The 17,483-nt window shown below is 38.9% G+C and overlaps 1 protein-coding gene across 3 annotated transcripts in view; it reads right to left on the reverse strand.

Annotated features, from left to right (window-relative positions):
* Hpse2 (heparanase 2 (inactive)) overlaps window positions 1–17,483 on the reverse strand; it is a 569,072-nt gene that overhangs the window by 202,833 nt on the left and 348,756 nt on the right. For all 3 annotated transcript variants that reach the window (XM_021151789.1, XM_021151792.1, XM_021151790.1), the window contains one exon: window positions 3,196–3,367. In XM_021151789.1, coding sequence (XP_021007448.1) covers window positions 3,196–3,367 — 172 coding nt within the window. The remainder of the gene's footprint in view (window positions 1–3,195; window positions 3,368–17,483) is intronic.

Here is a 17,483-nt window from a genome sequence, read left to right on the forward strand (position 1 = left end):
AACTTCTTCTGGGTAGATGCCCAGGAGAGGTATTGCGGGATCCTCCGGTAGTACTATGTCCAATTTTCTGAGGAACTGCCAGACTGATTTCCAGAGTGGCTGTACAAGCTTGCAATCCCACCAACAATGGAGGAGTCAAACCCAGCATCTTAATTCCACTAACTGGTAGCAGATTTTCCTCATAAACATGGCTCTTTAAACCTCTCAATGCAGAAAAATATTTGTTTCTTATCTTTTATTACCATGGGAGAATTGTTCTCTACAGGACAATTATTGTTTTCCATTTCTTCTAGCTTTAAAAGATGTCTCAATTTGGCTATATCCTCCTTCTCTTTTCTCTGGGTATATCTTAACCTACAAACCTAGTTTTACTCTATTTTGCATTAAAGGAAGGAAAGAGTCATCGTGCTTGATGGCACTCTCCCTTCAGCTGACTTTGGTTTTCTTGGCAGTAAAGGCTGTTCTAAGTATCTTACCCAGACCGCTGCCTGCCGTCTCTTACTCTCCACCCTGCAAACCCTGCAGGCTCTGGAGCTCTCACGCTCCTGAACTCTCACCGTCATAAACATCTATCTATATGCTGCTAAACCCAGAAGATACTTTTCTGTCATCCCATTAGCTGACTGTCTCTCTTTATTTCAAGTCTATTTTCTTCATGTGACGTCTTCTTTCTGCTCTTACCAGTTTTCTTATCCTTTAGATACACAGGTTCCCCAGGTTATTGCCTAAACTCTCTGCCTTTCCTTTCTGTATGCTACCTTATCTCTTCTATTACTATGGATTTAAATCTCATTTTTGTGCTAAAACCTTCCCAAATGAATATCTCTAGCATCCCAAAGGAATAAATATCTCTAGCAGCTAGCAGAGAACCTGATCTTGTTACATCTATTAAATGATACTTTTGGCATCTCTATTTCATTTCAGAGGATGGAAATGAAAGTTGCTGTTTTATTCTCAGGACTAGTTAGAAGCATTCCGGTCTTCTCTTTTCAGAAATGACACCGTCCACATAACCACTATCTGTACCACATCCTTGTATGCATTCCCAGCAAACTACCACATTTTACAGGGTTTACTGCCAACAGCCACCACTGACTTCAGGCCCACATTGTTTCCCCGCTGTATCACTGCAGCGATCTTCTCATTTCTCATGGAGTGTTGTGTTTTCATTCTAATCTATTTCCCAGAGTACACACAACATCCTTTTCATATAATAAACAATTTTCTTCTCCAGATTAAAACATCCTCTGTCATTCTGCATGCAATTAGAAAGAACAAAATGTCCTTCCTTATGCTTGCAGGGCCTGATAGAGCACACCTCTTTCTTCTTACTCTGACACTACAGCCAGCCTAGCCAGTCTTCACCTTCTGGGGTTTTGTACATTTTTTTTCATTCTAAAACTATATAAACAAAAGTAAACACGATACTGTTTACTTCTCGTGTTGTGGTGTCGAAGCATCATTCCTTGTACACACTTTTAAAGGGGATATTTCCATGATTTCTCTAATTCAATTAAGCCACAGCCCTTACGATCATTAATATAACCATGGTGTACTTCTTCATATTGTCCTGCTGTTATGCTTCTGATTAATGTGTGTCTCTCCTAACTTAGCGAATGCCCCATGAGGGCAAAGAATGTATCTGTTTTGTTTATTATTATTATTATTCTTAGTTCCTACCATATTACTCAGAGCTTAGTTGCTGCTGAAGAAATATCTTTAGAATAAATAAATGATTGATACAATCCCATGAAATTGTGTGTTATATGGGAGCACATTAATCAAATCATTAAGGAAAAAGAATACTTTAAGATAATAACGATATATACTTAAAGGATAGAGCGATTAGGTTTTCTTAATGATCCGTGAAATATGATTAAGTGCACTATGATGGGTCTTTATACACTACATATAACAGGAAAAATGAGGCCCCACTCCTCACCATGCACATGCAGAGAGCAATGTCAAAGTTCAGTGTGCATCTGCAGAAGGAAGCCCCTAGTGATGAGCAGGGAGTAAGGCCACAACATTTTCAACAGAAAGGAAGCAAATTGCTACTGAGCAAGGAAAGGCGAAAGGGGAAGAAGAGCAGGTTAAGAGAGGTAGTTTACATAAAAATTCAGTGACATATAGAGAAAAATGGCCAATATTAAACTCTGCCTTGCTGGTGCTGTTACCATATAAATCCCTGAGCCTTCCCCAGATATTCAGGAAAGTCTGCTATGTTCACAAGCTCAAACGAAGATGAAGCAGTCAGAAAAGAAAAGAGTCCCATGATCCATCAAGATACACAGCCATTCAGGATACACCATTTTTCTTTCTTTTCATCTCTGTTTATGCTTGCATGACATTTATCTAATTTCTTGGTCTACCCACACTTCATTGGCAACTATCTCATTCAAACTGAACTGTAAGGATGGCTATTCCTATCTGGCCTCTGGGTAAATGTGACACATGACATGGGAATCTCCCAACCTCATTGTTTTTATTCTTGCTTTAGTTAAATTTTGACTTTGAGCCTTGATTTAACACACACACACACACACACACACACACACACACACACAAAGCCTTCCTCACTCTACTGTGGCTCTCTTTAATTCTAATTATTTTATTTATTGGCAAAAGTGACTTCCAACCCTGTGTAGCTAGACCAAATCTGTAAGCATATATCCATTACTCAGCTTGAGGCTGGCCCGCTGCCAAAGCTGAGTTATAGAACATTTAACGTGCTTTGCATCAATGCACAAAAGATGTTTGTTAGATCAGTCAAAATTAAGCAAATGATAATAATTCTGCAGAATGTCTGCTACTGAAGCAGTAGTTCAGTTCTCCTTTAATTTGTAAATACTTAGAATGTTTTTTTAACCTTTTCAAAATATAAAACGATTCAATAAAATCCTATACTAAATGATACTTTTACAAATAATGCATCCTGATCAAGTAACCCAGAGTCTAAGATATGCCTCCCTTCCTCCCAACTCTAGAAGGCCTTGATGAGTTCTATTGCTTGATAAAGAATTCCTGCTTAGGAGAAAACTGCAATGAGAAAACCTTTCCTTTCTTCTTTTAAAAAAATGATTTTTGAAAATACTTTTTTTCTTTCCTTTTTTCTTAATCCTGAATAAACACAAATACTTCATTCCATTATATTTCACGATCAATGGTGTAAGACAGCTAAGTAATCTGGCCTACCCATCTAGGAGAGCAATGACGTTCTTCCTGGGCCGTCCAATATTGGGGCCGTACAGGCTGGCTCTGGAGTAAAGCCGGATGGGTTGGAGCAGGCTCTTCAGCCGGATGTAATCCTTTCCCAACTGGCTACCGTTTACTGCCCGGCCATGGATGCTCCGATAGTCATTTGGCTCTAGATTAAAAACAGACATATAAGTTAGAATGGAGAAGAGCAAGGTTCTGCCAGCCCTTTTCTTACTAGCATGAATAAAATAACAAAAGGAGGATATAACTTATCTTAAGGAACACAGAAACAGTCATGTTAGTAATGCCAACTTGCTGAGCCATTCATTTCCAAACCTATCTTCATAAAACATCACCTGATTCACAAACAAGACCATACTTATTTTCAAATGACACTTTGTAATGAATAGTACACTTTGCAGAATACAGTCTCCCAACAACTGCTGTGTTTGTAACACAAAGGAAAAGGACCTTCAGATCCACAGACACAGGAAAAAATGCTATGTGGTGATAAACACAAAGCCCAAAGAGAGGCTACTATGCTAAGGAATTCTGGAAGCCCCCAGAAGCTAAGAGAGGAACGGAATAGATCTTCCTTCAGAGCTTCCAGCAGAAACCGACCACACTGAAGTTTTGATTTCAGATTTCTGGCTTCATAAACAGGAAGAGAAACTTTTTTCTTTTATTTTAAACCATAGTAATTTGTTATTGCAAAGCTTAGGAAACTAATAAAAAGGGTAACAAGGGTTACCTTCATAAATATGATTACTGCACAGGAAATTAGGAGAAACATCATTGATGTCCACTGGTAACAATGTAGTTGAGAGAAATAATTTTGAGCAAAACTGCTTTGCTTAGGTTTATACCGGAAGGATATGAAAAGCCCTGGTATAAAAAGCAGCAGCTCTTTAGAGTTAGAGGAAGTCCACTAGAGACCCCCCAAGCCATTATCTCAGACAGTTTGAAGCTTCAACTAGTAGGGACAGGACACAGATTACTAGGCTCACGTGAAATTTTAAGAGAAATATGGGGAAATAAGACAGCCACAGTGAAAATTAATAGTCTCTCTTACACACCCTTTAATCCTGGAGGTTGCATATATTTAGAAGTAACTTTGGAGACCTTTAGTTATCTATATACTCGCACATTAGTAGAACCCTAGTGTTCTCATAGGGAAGACACAAGAAGGCATGTTACTACCTAAGTATTTACCGTGTTCCCTCCATCAGCATATCTACTGGCCTGGCCTTAATGTCAAGTTAAGGAGCACAACCTGATCAATTATTGGGTTATCATTAAGTTACACCAATTCGAAGGAAACCCCAAGGTAACTGACCTTAAAAATATCTCTGAAGGATTAATTTAAAACTATCTACTATGTGTGGGTGCTGTGTTGCATATGCGTGGGTGCTGTGTTGCATATGTGTGGGTGCTGTGTTGCATATGCGTGGGTGCTCTGTTGCATATGCGTGGGTGCTCTGTTGCATATGTGTGGGTGCTGTGTTGCATATGCGTGGGTGCTCTGTTGCATATGCGTGGGTGCTGTGTTGCATATGCGTGGGTGCTCTGTTGCATATGTGTGGGTGCTGTGTTGCCTATGTGTGGGTGCTGTGTTGCATATGCGTGGGTGCTGTGTTGCCTATGTGTGGGTGCTGTGTTGCATATGTGTGGGTGCTCTGTTGCATGCATGTCTGTGTACTACGTGCACACACTGCCCTCAGAGGCCAGAGGAGGGGGGTCAGACACCCTTGGAAGTGAGTTACACATGGCTATGAGCCACTCTGTGGGTGCTAGGAGTTGAACTTGGGTCCTCTGGAAGAACAGACAGTACATTTAACTACTGAGCCATCTCTCCAGTTTCTAAAGGATTGAGTATTTTACCTGGAGATGTCAGTAACTACTTGATGTAAGAGTGATAGACTAGAGCATTAATCCTGGTAACTAAAAAGCCAAACAAAAAGCCACAAACTCAGCCTCTGGGATGGACACTAACAAGTCTGTGCTACTCTATCATCACACCTAAAATGCCCCACTTTCAACAAGAAAATCATGAGCTATGAAAGGAAAATTGAAAGTGCTACCATATTCAAGGCAGGAAAAGAGCAGTCACTATAAACCGCCCCTTTGACGCCTTAAACATTAGATTATTCAGCACCTAAGAACTTCAAAATTATAAATATGTTAAGAGAGCTAAAAAGAATAAAAGAATTAATGGTAAGTGTGTTACTGACTTATTGAATAAGGAAATAAAAAGCATAAGACATCATATGGGAACTCTGAAATGATTCATCCCATGGAGGAAAACAAGAAGACTATAATTGAGCTTTATCAGCAATGTTAGAGGGAGAAGAGAGAGGGATGGCATATACTCAGAGTTCTATAAGACACTACACTGTGTTAATTTAGAGTTTAGTACTGCTTGAAATGGACAGTGACAAGTCAACGCATCACAAGGTTTATGTGACCTCATGTATATATGTATAATCAAAAAGTTATTGATAATAATAAAGAGGTTAATTTTAGGGGCTCTGTGATTAAGAGCATTGGCTATCTGCTCGTGCAGAGAGAGGACTTGAATTTGGTCCCCAACACCCACATGGCAGCTGAAATTGGTCTTTAACAGCTGCTGGAGATCTCATACCTTCTTCTGGCCTCTATGCACATATATATGCCAGTAAATACTCACACACATAAAATAAATACATCTTTTTAAGAAAGATAACTTTAATTCTTTAATACACAAAAGGTTTACTAATTATTAAAAATAAAAGCAAATTACACACTAAAGAGATATATGGTTATTTCATTTTCATAAAGAATTAAACTTTGTGGGCTGGAGAGATGGCTCAGAGGTTAAAAGCACTTATTTGATACTTCCTATCTGAGGAACGATGTCACAAAAATATTAGAAGTCTTTATTTTCCATAATTATTATATCAACATTTTATGTAAGAGCCAAAAACTTTGCATTTCGGAGGAAGTCTACAATATACACGATTCTCATCTGAGTTGAGGTGTAACAGGCAGCCTTCAGGTTGCCTAGCAGAAAGGCAAGTACGGCCCAAAGCATGTGCAGAACCAAGTCACGTGACACAACACAGGCTAGTGCTACCAGAAACACCCTGGATTTCGCACACTTGATTTTTGCAATGTTGGTTTTAAATTGTCAATTTGAGACTATCTAGAATCACCCTAGGCCTGTGGGCATGTTTGTTAGGGGTTGTCTTGATAATGTTAATTTATGTGGGACGATCCAACCCACTGTGGTAGCAGCACTTCTAGGGTTTGAGTCCTGGTCTATGTCAGTGTGGAGAAAGTGAGAAGGGTGGTAGCCTGTACTCATTCTCTCTGTTCTTGACTAAGGATAGCTCAGTCATGTCCCTGCTTGACTTCCCTGAAATAATGAGTTATAAGCCTAAAATGTCCCCTTAAAGTGTCTGTTGTCAAAGTATATTATGATAAGACTGGGATAATTTTGAATTAATTTTTAGTCATTGCACATCCAGAAACTTTTCCATTGGTAAATTTTTCTCAACCCCACATTCAGTTACATAACCCCATGTCAGGTCATGATACACAATTCAAGAAGCTGGGTAGAAGATTCAAGTAACACTAGAAGTCAATTTGGCCTATTTGATTGACAAAACACTCCACCTATCAGTAGTAGGATATACTTTGTTTCCCAGGGCACACAACAATCTTCTAAATAGAGAAATGTTAAGGCCTACATAAACCTCATAATATCTATCTATCTATCTATCTATCTATCTATCTATCTATCTATCTATCTATCTATCTATTTATTTATTTTGGTTATTTTCGAGACAGGGTTTCTCTGTATAGTCCTGGCTGTCCTGGAACTCACTTTGTAGACCAGGCTGGCCTGGAACTAAGAAATCCGCCTGCCTCTGCCTCCCGAGTGCTGAGATTAAAGGCATGTGCCACATAATTTAAATAATACAATGTATATTTCCTGATCAACAGGATTATACTTCAATTAAATAGGTGAAATATGAAAATCCACAAATATTAAGAAACTATAAAAATGAAAAGTGCATAGGCCACTGAAGAGATGACAGTGAAATAAAAGATATTTAGAAAAGAGTAAAATTAAAACATAAAAGAATATATAGGATACAGCATAAGCAATGCTTAGGGAAACTTTTAGCTTGAGACTCCTATATTAGAACCGAAAGTGATCTTAAATCCATAGCCTAAAATTCTGCTTAAGAAATGAAAAAAGGTTTGGGTTCCCTCTCATGGAATGAGGTCCACTGCTAATGCGGCCTTCGAGAACAAGGCAGTCCTGGGCCCAGGGGAAGCCTCCTGCTGTGAATACAGTATACACAGTGAACATATTACTCTGTTAAAGGAACAGAGCAGTTAACTGACTCCTGGTGACATACTGCAATGCCCATGGATCAGTGCCTCACTCAGCCCACATCAGAGGAGCTTCTCCTTGCAGTAGATGGGACTTAACACAGACCCACAGCTGCACAATGCAGAAGGTGGGAGACCTGTTAGCATTCCATCTACATGACACCCCTCACCACGAGACTCGGGGATCTACACAAAGAGGAGGCAAAAGGATTTTAAGGGCCAGACACAGTGATGACTCCAAGGAAGGGGTGCCTTCCAGACACAGCAGAAGTGATGCACAGGTGAACTCACAGGGACTGGGGCAACATGCACAGCCTGCACAAGGTCAAGCCAGAGAGAGTCCCAGCACTGAAAGTAGGAAGGGGATACGAGATGCTATCAATAACCATAGCACTCTCACAACTGAATCTGCTGGCAAAGGGAAACATGTTTTTTTCCAATGGAGTGTCACTGAGTACATCAACCACACTTCAGGGCAAGCCCCATGACCGGGAATTAGCCATTGGCTTACACGGAACACACTCCAGGTTTTGGTTTGGTTTGGGTTGTTGGTTTCTCTTTAGTTTGGCTTTTTCTCCCTTTATTTGTTTGTTGTATTTGTGTTTGTGGAGTTTTGGAGAGAAAGAGGAAACACAACATGAATTTGAATGGTTAGCAATGATCTGGGAGGAGCAGAAGGAGAATTTTCAAAAGGCTCAAAATTTTTGTGTAAATTTTATAAAATTGTAGAAAAAGAGAAACGAAGAAGGGACTGGGAAGATGCCCAAGTGAGTAAGAACACTTAGCAATCAAGAAGACAAGTTTAAATCCTTACCACCTATGTAATAAGCCACGGCTGAGCATGCATGTAAACTGTGCATGCTTATAAACTATGCATGCCTGTGCCCAGTATCACAGAGTGAAGGCAAATGGATCTGAGACATTGCTCACCACCGAGTCTAGCAGAAGTAAAAGGCTCTGGTTTAGTGAGTACCTTGCCTGGAGGAAGTAGGATGGACAGAAATAGAGGTTGACACCTAATGAACTATGCTCTAGTTCTTCCACTGACATATACACACATGAAATCTCACCAACATGACTGCCTAACATGAGCTGAACAAGGACATGTCAAAGTAGACAGGAGAGCCAGGAGGCTTTAACCCTAAACAAAAGGAGAACAGGCAACTAAGTGCTGCTGAGGGAGAAGCAGTCTTCTCCAGGGAAGAGCACAACCGTTGGTTTCACAGGACCAAAAGGTCAGCTCTGAAGACTTACATAAAGTGACATTATATAGACCAAGAAGGTTGTGTTTAGGAATGTGTATGCATATAAATATACATATAGGCATGTAACATAATTAATCAAAAAGAGGCGATGAATATGAAAGATAGCAAAAAGAGGTATATAAGGGAGGGCTTGGAGGAAGGGGAGGGGCAAACAGTGCCGCTCTATCATAGTCTATAAAAACAAAAGGAGGGATTAAAATGAGAAAAATCAATGCATGAAAAGGTTAACTCACACTCCTTTAGTAGAACGACTAAGGAGGAAAACAAAAAGTGTCATTGAATAATGGAATTAATAATGAATACCATAAAGGAAGTCAAATCGCTAAACTGGCAAAAAAATACTAAAAATAACTTTAGGAAAATGGTTTAGACAATGAGTTGAATAAAAAATACAAGAAAGACATACAGTATTAAAACTGACTTAGCTTAGTCTGGTAGCTCATGCCTGTAACTCTAGCATTTAGAAGATTGAGGAAGGAGAATTTTGAGTTCAAGGCTATCTGAGCTATATAGCAAACTTGAGGCTAGCCCATTACAGAGAGACTCTGATTCACAAAATAAACGAAGTACCAGACTCAGAGAAAGTAGAAATTCTAAATAGACATATAAAAAGAAAAGACATATTGAACTGGAAACTAAAACAAAGTCCAACCTTTTCTCAAAGAAGCCTACACTCATTAAGCATCGAAAGAAATACCAATTCTTCACACGTATTCCAGAAAACGGAGGAAGGGAGCATGCTTCATAATCCATTTGGAGCCAGTGTTTGGCACATTAAACTACAGATGACTATTCCTCATAAACATCGATGCAGAGATTCTTCACAAAATATATACAAACCAATTTCAATGATATATACACAAAAAAGCCAAACACTGACCAAGTGGGCCTCATGTCAGGAATGCAAGGTTGATTTAATATCCACCCAACAAATATAAACTATTGTTTTGATAGATAAGACAACACAAGTACAACATCAATATGTGCAAACACAAGACGGCATCTGACAAATGATAGATCCTCCCAACAAACTCTAACAAGAAACTTAGTGTAATAAGGGCTGCACGAGAAAAACCTACAGCTAACACACTGAGTGGTGATGCTGGTTGACTTTTCGACAGTGGCTAGTGATGATAAACTTGCTTTCTTGTGCTTCTGGCCATTTGTATGTCTTCTTTCAGATGTGCTTCTGTCATTTCTTGGTTGACAATATTCTTTCAACTATTTCTCGTGTTGTTAACACGCAGTGAAACTATCACTAAAAGTTACGCCATCTTCCTAAGGTGCTTGTTTCCATCATGATTCAAAATCTACTGTTTTGGTGTTTGTCAGTTTTGTATTTTAAAACAATTTTACTGTAATAGAGAGCTGCTCTACAGTACAGAGACCTGAACAATTAGTGTTCCTTGCTATAGGGATACACATATGGCACACAGGGGTACACACATACAAACACATACTCAGTTTCTCATATGATAGATGTCTTTCCTAGGTTGGGTATGTTGTTATAGTTGATAAACCAATACTGATACATTATTTTGGCACTAAAATTTATAATTTTGATCACAGCATACTCTTTGTGTTAAATAGGAGCAAGGGCAAGATTATACATCTATAGTTACAGGAGCCCATTTATCACTTAGATACCCTGCCTGTTTCACACTTACATTCCAATCTTTAAAATGTCTTTATCACTTACTCTCTCTGTGTGGTTTTGCTTTTTTTTAGGATGCCATTTAATCATAGCTAAAAGTATTTTTAAAGATTCAGAATTTGGCCTCATGTCTTGTAAATTCTCACCTGATGGTACATACTCAATATGATAAGCAAAAGGAAGCTGTATTGTGTTTTGTTTTGCTTGTGATGTCAGAGATGGTGACTCCCCTAGTTCTTTTATTGTTGAGAATAGTTTCTGCTATCCTAGGTTTTTTGTTATTCCAGATGAATTTGCAAATTTCTTGAGTTGAAATTTTGATGGGCATTGCATTGAATCTGTAGATTGCTTTCAGCAAGATAGCCATTTTTACTATATTAGTCCTGCCAATTCATGAGCAAGGGAGAGCTTTCCATCTTCTGAGATCTTCTTTAATTTCTTTCTTCAGAGACTTGAAGTTCTCATCATACAGATCTTTCAATTCCTTAGTTAGAGTCACACCAAGGTATTTTATATTATTTGTGACTATTGTGAAGGGTGTTGCTTCCCTAATTTCTTTCTCAGTCTGTTTACCCTTTGAGTAGAGGAAGGCCATGATTTGTTTGAGTTAACTTTATATCCAACTACTTTGCTGAAGTTGTTTATCAGGTTTAAGAGTTCTCTGGTGGAAATTTTGGGGTCACTTATGTATACTATTATATCTGCAAATAGTGATATTTTGACTTCTTCCTTTCCAATTTGTATCTCTTTGATCTCCTTTTGTTGTGTAATTGCTCTGGCTAGGACTTCACATACTATATTGAATAGGTAGGTAGAAAATGGGCAGCCTTGTGTAGTCCCTGATTTTAGTGGGATTGCTTCAAGTTCCTCTCCACTTAGTTGACCAAGTTATCATTGAGTAGAGCGTTATTCAGCTTCCATATGTATATGTGCTTTCTGGTTTGTTTGTTTGTTTGTTTGTTTTTATATTTAAGACCAGTCTTAGTCTGTGGTGATCTGAGAGGATGCATGGTATTATTTCAATCTTCCTGTATCTGTTGAGGCCTGTTTTGTGACCTAGTCAATTTTGAAGAAAGTATCATGAGGTATTGAGAAGATATATTCTTTTGTTTTAGGATAAAATGTTCTATAAATATCTGTTAAATCTATTTGGTTCATAACTTTTGTTAGTTTCACTGTGTCTCTGTTTAGTTTCTGTTTCCATGATCTGTCCACTGCTGAGAGTGGAGTGCTGAAGTCTCCCACTATTAATGTGTGAGGTGCAACGAATACTTTGAGCTTTAGTAAAGTTTCTTTTATGAATGTGGGTGCTCTTGCATTGGGAGCATAGATGTTCAGAATTGAGAGTTCTTCTTGGTAGATTTTATGAGTCTGAAGTGTCCTTCCTTATCTTTTTTGATAACTTTAGGTTGAAAGTCGATTTTATTCGATATTAGAATGGCTATTCCAGCTTTTATCTTGGGACCATTTACTTGGAGAATTGTTTTCCAACCTTTTACTCTAAGGTATTGTCTGTCTTTGTCACTGAGGTGGGTTTCCTATATGCAGCAAAATGTTGGGTCCTGTTCACATATCCAGTCTGTTAGTCTTTTTATTGGGGAGTTGAAGTCATTGATATTAAGAGGTATTAAGGAAAAATGATTGTTGCTTCCTGTTATTTTTGTTGTTAGAAGTGGAATTGTATTTTTGTGGCTATCTCCTTTTTTGTTTTTCTAGGGTGTAGCTTCCTTCCTTGTGTTGGCGCTTTCCATTTACTCTCTTTTGAAAGGCTGGGTTTGTGGAAAGACATTATGTAAATCTGTTTTTGTCATGGAATATCTTGGTTTCTCCATCTATGGTAATTGTGAGTTTTGATGGGTATAGCAGTCTGGGCTGGCATTTGTGTTCTCTTAAGGTCTGTATGACACCTGCCCCGGATCTGCTGGCTTTGAAGGTCTCTGGTGAGGAGTCTGGTGTAATTCTTATAGGTCTGCTTATATATGTTACTTGACCTTTTCTCCTTACTGCTTTTAATATTCTTTCTTTGTTTTGTCCATTTGGTGTTTTGATTATTATGTGATGGGAGGATTTTGTTTTTGTTTTTGTTTTTGTTTTTTTTTTTTTTTGGTTTTTCGAGACAGGGTTTCTCTGTATAGCCCTGGCTGTCCTGGAACTCACTTTGTAGACCAGGCTGGCCTTGAACTCAGAAATCTGCCTGCCTCTGCCTCCTGAGTGCTGGGATTAAAGGCGTGCGCCACCACACCCAGCTGGGAGGATTTTCTTTTCTGGTCCAGTCTATTTGGTGTTCTGTAGGTTTCTTGTATGTTCATGGGAATCTCTTTCTTTAGGCTAGGGAAGTTTTCTTCTATAATTTTGTTGAAGATATTTACTGGCTCTTTAAGATGAAAATCTTCATTCTCATCTATTATCCTTAGGTTTCATCTTTTCATTGTGTCCTGGATTTCCTGGATGTTTTGGGTTAGGATCTTTTTGCATTTTCCACAATCTTTGAATGCTGTGTCAATCTTTTCTATGGTATCTTCTGCATAGATCCTGGATGGTTTTGTTCAATTCCTTCACCTGATTGATTTTATTTTCCTGTAATTCTTTAAGGGATTTTGTGTGTTTGTGTGTGTGTGTGTGTGTTTCCTCTTCTACCTGTTTGCCTCTGTTCTCCTGTATTTCTTTAAGGGATTTATTTATGTCCTTCTTAAAATCCTCTATCAGCAGGATAGAGGATCTAAAACTGGAAGTAGAAACAAGAAATCACAAAGGGAGATAGAAACAACTCTGGAGATAGAAAACCTAGAAAAGAGATCAGGAGTCATAGATGCAAGCATCACCAACAGAATATAAGAAATAGAAGAGAATCTCAGGTGCAGAAGATACCATAGAAAAGATTGACACAGCAATCAAAGACTATGGAAACTGACTTGCTATGATGGGAGAACTGGGTTCTAATGATGCCAAATAGCCTTGGTTTCTATTGGTAAGATTCTTGCATTTGCATTTTGCCATCTGGTTATCTCTGGTGTTAGATGTTCTTGCTGTCTCTGGCTGGAGCTTGTCCCTCCTATGGGCCTGCAAGCCTGTGTCAGCAATCCTAGGAGAACAGCTCTCTCCTGGAAGAACTTGTGTACAGAGGGCTGTGGAAGAGCCTCAGCTCCCAAGTGCAGATGGCACAGGAAGGATCCTGTCTCAGCTGCTCCACTGTGCCTGTGTCCTGTGCACTCCTGGCCGGCCCCACTCCAGACAGCTATTGGACAACAGTCTTACTTCTTGGTGCCAGTCTTACATGTGTGTGTGTGTGTGTGTGTGTGTGTGTGTGTGTGTGTGTGTGTGTGTGTGTATGTATGTATTGGAATTTCTATCATTGACAAACACCTGAGAGAAACAATTTTAAAGGAAGAGGGGTTGATTTTGACGGAGGGTTTCAGTATACAACATGCCAACTGCTTTACTTTGGTCCTGATGTGAGGCAGAAGACTGTGGTACCAAGAGTGCATGTTGGCACACTGTTTCATCTTTTCTTCCATTATCAGTCCCTGTTCTAATGGTGAGTTGGGACATTCAAACAGAGCCACCCCCACTTAGTTTCCATTTCTGGAAATGCAGACAGTTAGAAGTGCTCAATCTTCTAGGCACTTTCCATCCAATCAAGATTAACCACCATGAAGCCCAAGGACATTCTTTCATTTCTGTCTCATATCTGCATAATGTTTTAAATTGTATGTGCTCAATACATATATAGTAAACATAAGAACCAGTGAGTATTGTGTTTATGCATGTGGGAATGTCCAGGGGAAGAAGCCACAGGGAGAAGGTGGCATTGAGATGCAGATTCAAAGTGGGAAAGGAGAAAAACAGGCAGATATGGAATCTACAGCTTTTCACTTTCCCTCTTTCTTCTTTCTTCCCAACTGCTCTGGCCTGAACATCAACTGTATCCTCTGAAACACTTCTCCAAGCTATGATTTATATTCATAAATAAGTAGCAATATATTTAAAATTGTGGCTCAACTTGTGTTTGGGGTTTTCAATGCTATCACACACACACACACACACATATTAAAATATATAAAGAGTATTTTACAATTATTCAGGGCTAAAAGCCAAGTATATGTTTATCAAATAAATGAATAAAGCTGGGTAGCTAATAAAATTAATGATCATCTTTAAAAGGCTAGGTTTCTTAAAGGCAACATTTTTGTTTTATCAAGTGACTTAGACTCCAAGGAACTGAATTATATAGCTAGAATCAGAAGAGACCAGGTGACCCTATTTGGGTCCGGTATGGATACAAATACATGACACTGATTTAGTAATTGACTACAGCATATTTTACTAGTCTATGGAAATAAGCATTTCTATAATGTATTTGTAACTCAAAATGTAGTATAGTGGTCATTCAATTAAAAGTAGTACATGATCTTATGGTAACTGTTAAATACAGTTTTCCAAAGAATACAATGTCCACAGGGCAGAGTTGAGTTGAAATTCTTATATATTTCCCCAGTTTGCATCCCAGCTTCAGGATTCTCTGTTATTCTTTACTTTTAATCTACTAACAGTTAGTACAAATATAACACATTACAATTATTACCTACTATTGATCAATTACAATGTTTATACATTATGGATATTTAACATTACAGTATGGCTACCAAGTAAAATTGTTAAAAATCTTGTGTCAGGAAAGTCTTGTTTTTTAGACCTTTGAGTCCTAAACAGTCTTACTTGCTGCCTCTTGCTATTAGCTTGATTTTCTGAGGTATAACACTCATTATTCTTCTATTTCAAAGGAGAAATTAAAAAATAGATTTAGTTATATGAAATCTAGCCACTCTAGAAAACAGAATAATTGCCTAGTTTGGCTTTCAGACACTGGGTTTGTTCATAATGGGTGATGGGAATTAGCCAGATTCCTTGTCATTCATTCCATTCAAAAAGACGAGGTCATAGAAAAGAAATAGAAAGAAAACCAGAGACACAAATACAGGCAGAATGGTGAACATGCAGGGAAGAGACACATACACAACACAGAAAAGAATGAACAAAACATATTGATATATTGTAAGATAAGACTCTGATATAGGATGTACCCAGTCCTATATCAAATTACATTTTCTGGAACCTCTAATGGATAAACTAAGGTGGGTAGGTCAGGGAAATGGGATTAAAATTGTCAAACAATAGAAATATTTTAAATTAGGGGAGCTGGCAGAAGGACTGGAGGAGTGGAGGGGGTTGCAATCCCATTGGAAGAACAATATGGGCTGGTCTGATCACCCAGTTCTCCTAGAGAATAGACCACCAACCAAGGAGTGGACCGAGAGGGATTCATGGCTCCAGATACATATATAGCAGAGGATAGCCTTGCCTGACAACAACAGGAGGGGAGGCCCTTGGTCCTGGGGAGGTTTGATGCCCCAGAGTAGGGGGATGCTGGATCGGTGGGGCAGAAGAGTGTGAGTATGTGGGTAGGCACTCTCATATAGGCAAAAGGGAGGGAGAGGGCAGATGTGGGATGGGAAGTTGGCAGAGGGGCAACTGGGAAGTGGGATATCATGGGATGAAGGGTTGGTGGAGGGGGTAACTGGGAAGTGGGATATCATTTGCGATGTAAATGAATGGAATGATTAAACAATTATAAAAATAAGCAAATAAAGAATAGAACTCCCAGAAAAAAAAAAGAGTAACAAAAGGAGGTCATACCTGATGTGCAGCTGTGCAATTCACTCTCTGCCAACTTTACTGGCAGCCTGAAAATTATCACACTCTGCTTGGAAGAGCTTGCGTCTAAGTGGAAATGTACTTGAAAGGTCTGAGAGTTAAAAAAAAACACACACACACACATAAAAGAGAAAAACGAAAGAAACAGAAAAGGTTATGCTAAACTTTCCAGGGTAAAGAGTCCAGTGACTCCCGAATGCTTACAAGCCAACCTGCTCTTTCTGTCTGCCTTGTTAAAGTGTTAAATCCATGACTTCGCTTCTGTGCTTTGGTACTCTGCCTACAGCCTGTTTTCCATCCCACCATGCCTTTCACGTCCTTTCAAATGACCCTTTCCTTGTGGTAAGCCCTAAAGAAGCATTTAAAGGATGGTGGTAGGAATCATGTTCTGTAAGCCCTAAAGAAGCATTTAAAGGATGGTGGTAGGAATCATGTGACCTGTAATAACATCACTCTGAGTGTTCTCTGCTCCACTGCTGCACTGTGCACCACGGCTGTAGGGAAAGGACAGGTGGAGGCGCAGCTCTTAACCCTGTGCAGAGAGATGTATATTCCTCACCCCACTCAGCCTTGCTAGTGAACCCCTGCACTTATACCAGATGAAAAGTTATTTTAGCTGAACAAACCCTCACACTCCAAGATCTCAAAACTCTGAAAAAGAACTCCCATCAATCACCTATGAGTAAGTGTTGATTTTTTTTAGCTTATCTGTAACTGATCAAGTTTTTAAAATTTTAGTTATGAAGCATAACATTAAAAAAATAGCAAAGCCAGACAAAAGGCATCTTATCCTTTATCCTTAAACCATTTATCCTCTGGTTTAGTTAAGTCTCTATTACTTTATACCACAATTCTTTTCAAATTCCCTCTAGTTCAGGAATGAAGAGAGAATAGAAGAAAGAAGAAGACGATGAAAGTTGGGTTCCATCTATGGATGCTGCTAAAATATATAGGATGTCTTCTTTGTTCATTCTCTTGGCCTTCTTGCTAAGACAACTTCAAATTCCCGTGTGCAATGAATATCAGCCAATGCACCTGCGCAGTGCGTGTGGCGCTCCATGTATTTGTCTGCAAAGATCCAGTGAGCTCTTTTATAAGGACCGCCTTTCAAGACCAGCATTCCCTAAGCCATGCACTGCACAGTACAGCTCGGATTTTATGTGCTTTAACATCAAGTTGTTGGTTCTTGATTAGCTTATTGCTTCTTCTTCTTCTTCTTCTTCTTCTTCTTCTTCTTCTTCTTCTTCTTCTTCTTCTTCTTCTTCTTCTTCTTC

This window comes from Mus caroli, chromosome 19, assembly GCF_900094665.2.
Source record: "Mus caroli chromosome 19, CAROLI_EIJ_v1.1, whole genome shotgun sequence".
Taxonomy (NCBI): domain Eukaryota; kingdom Metazoa; phylum Chordata; class Mammalia; order Rodentia; family Muridae; genus Mus; species Mus caroli.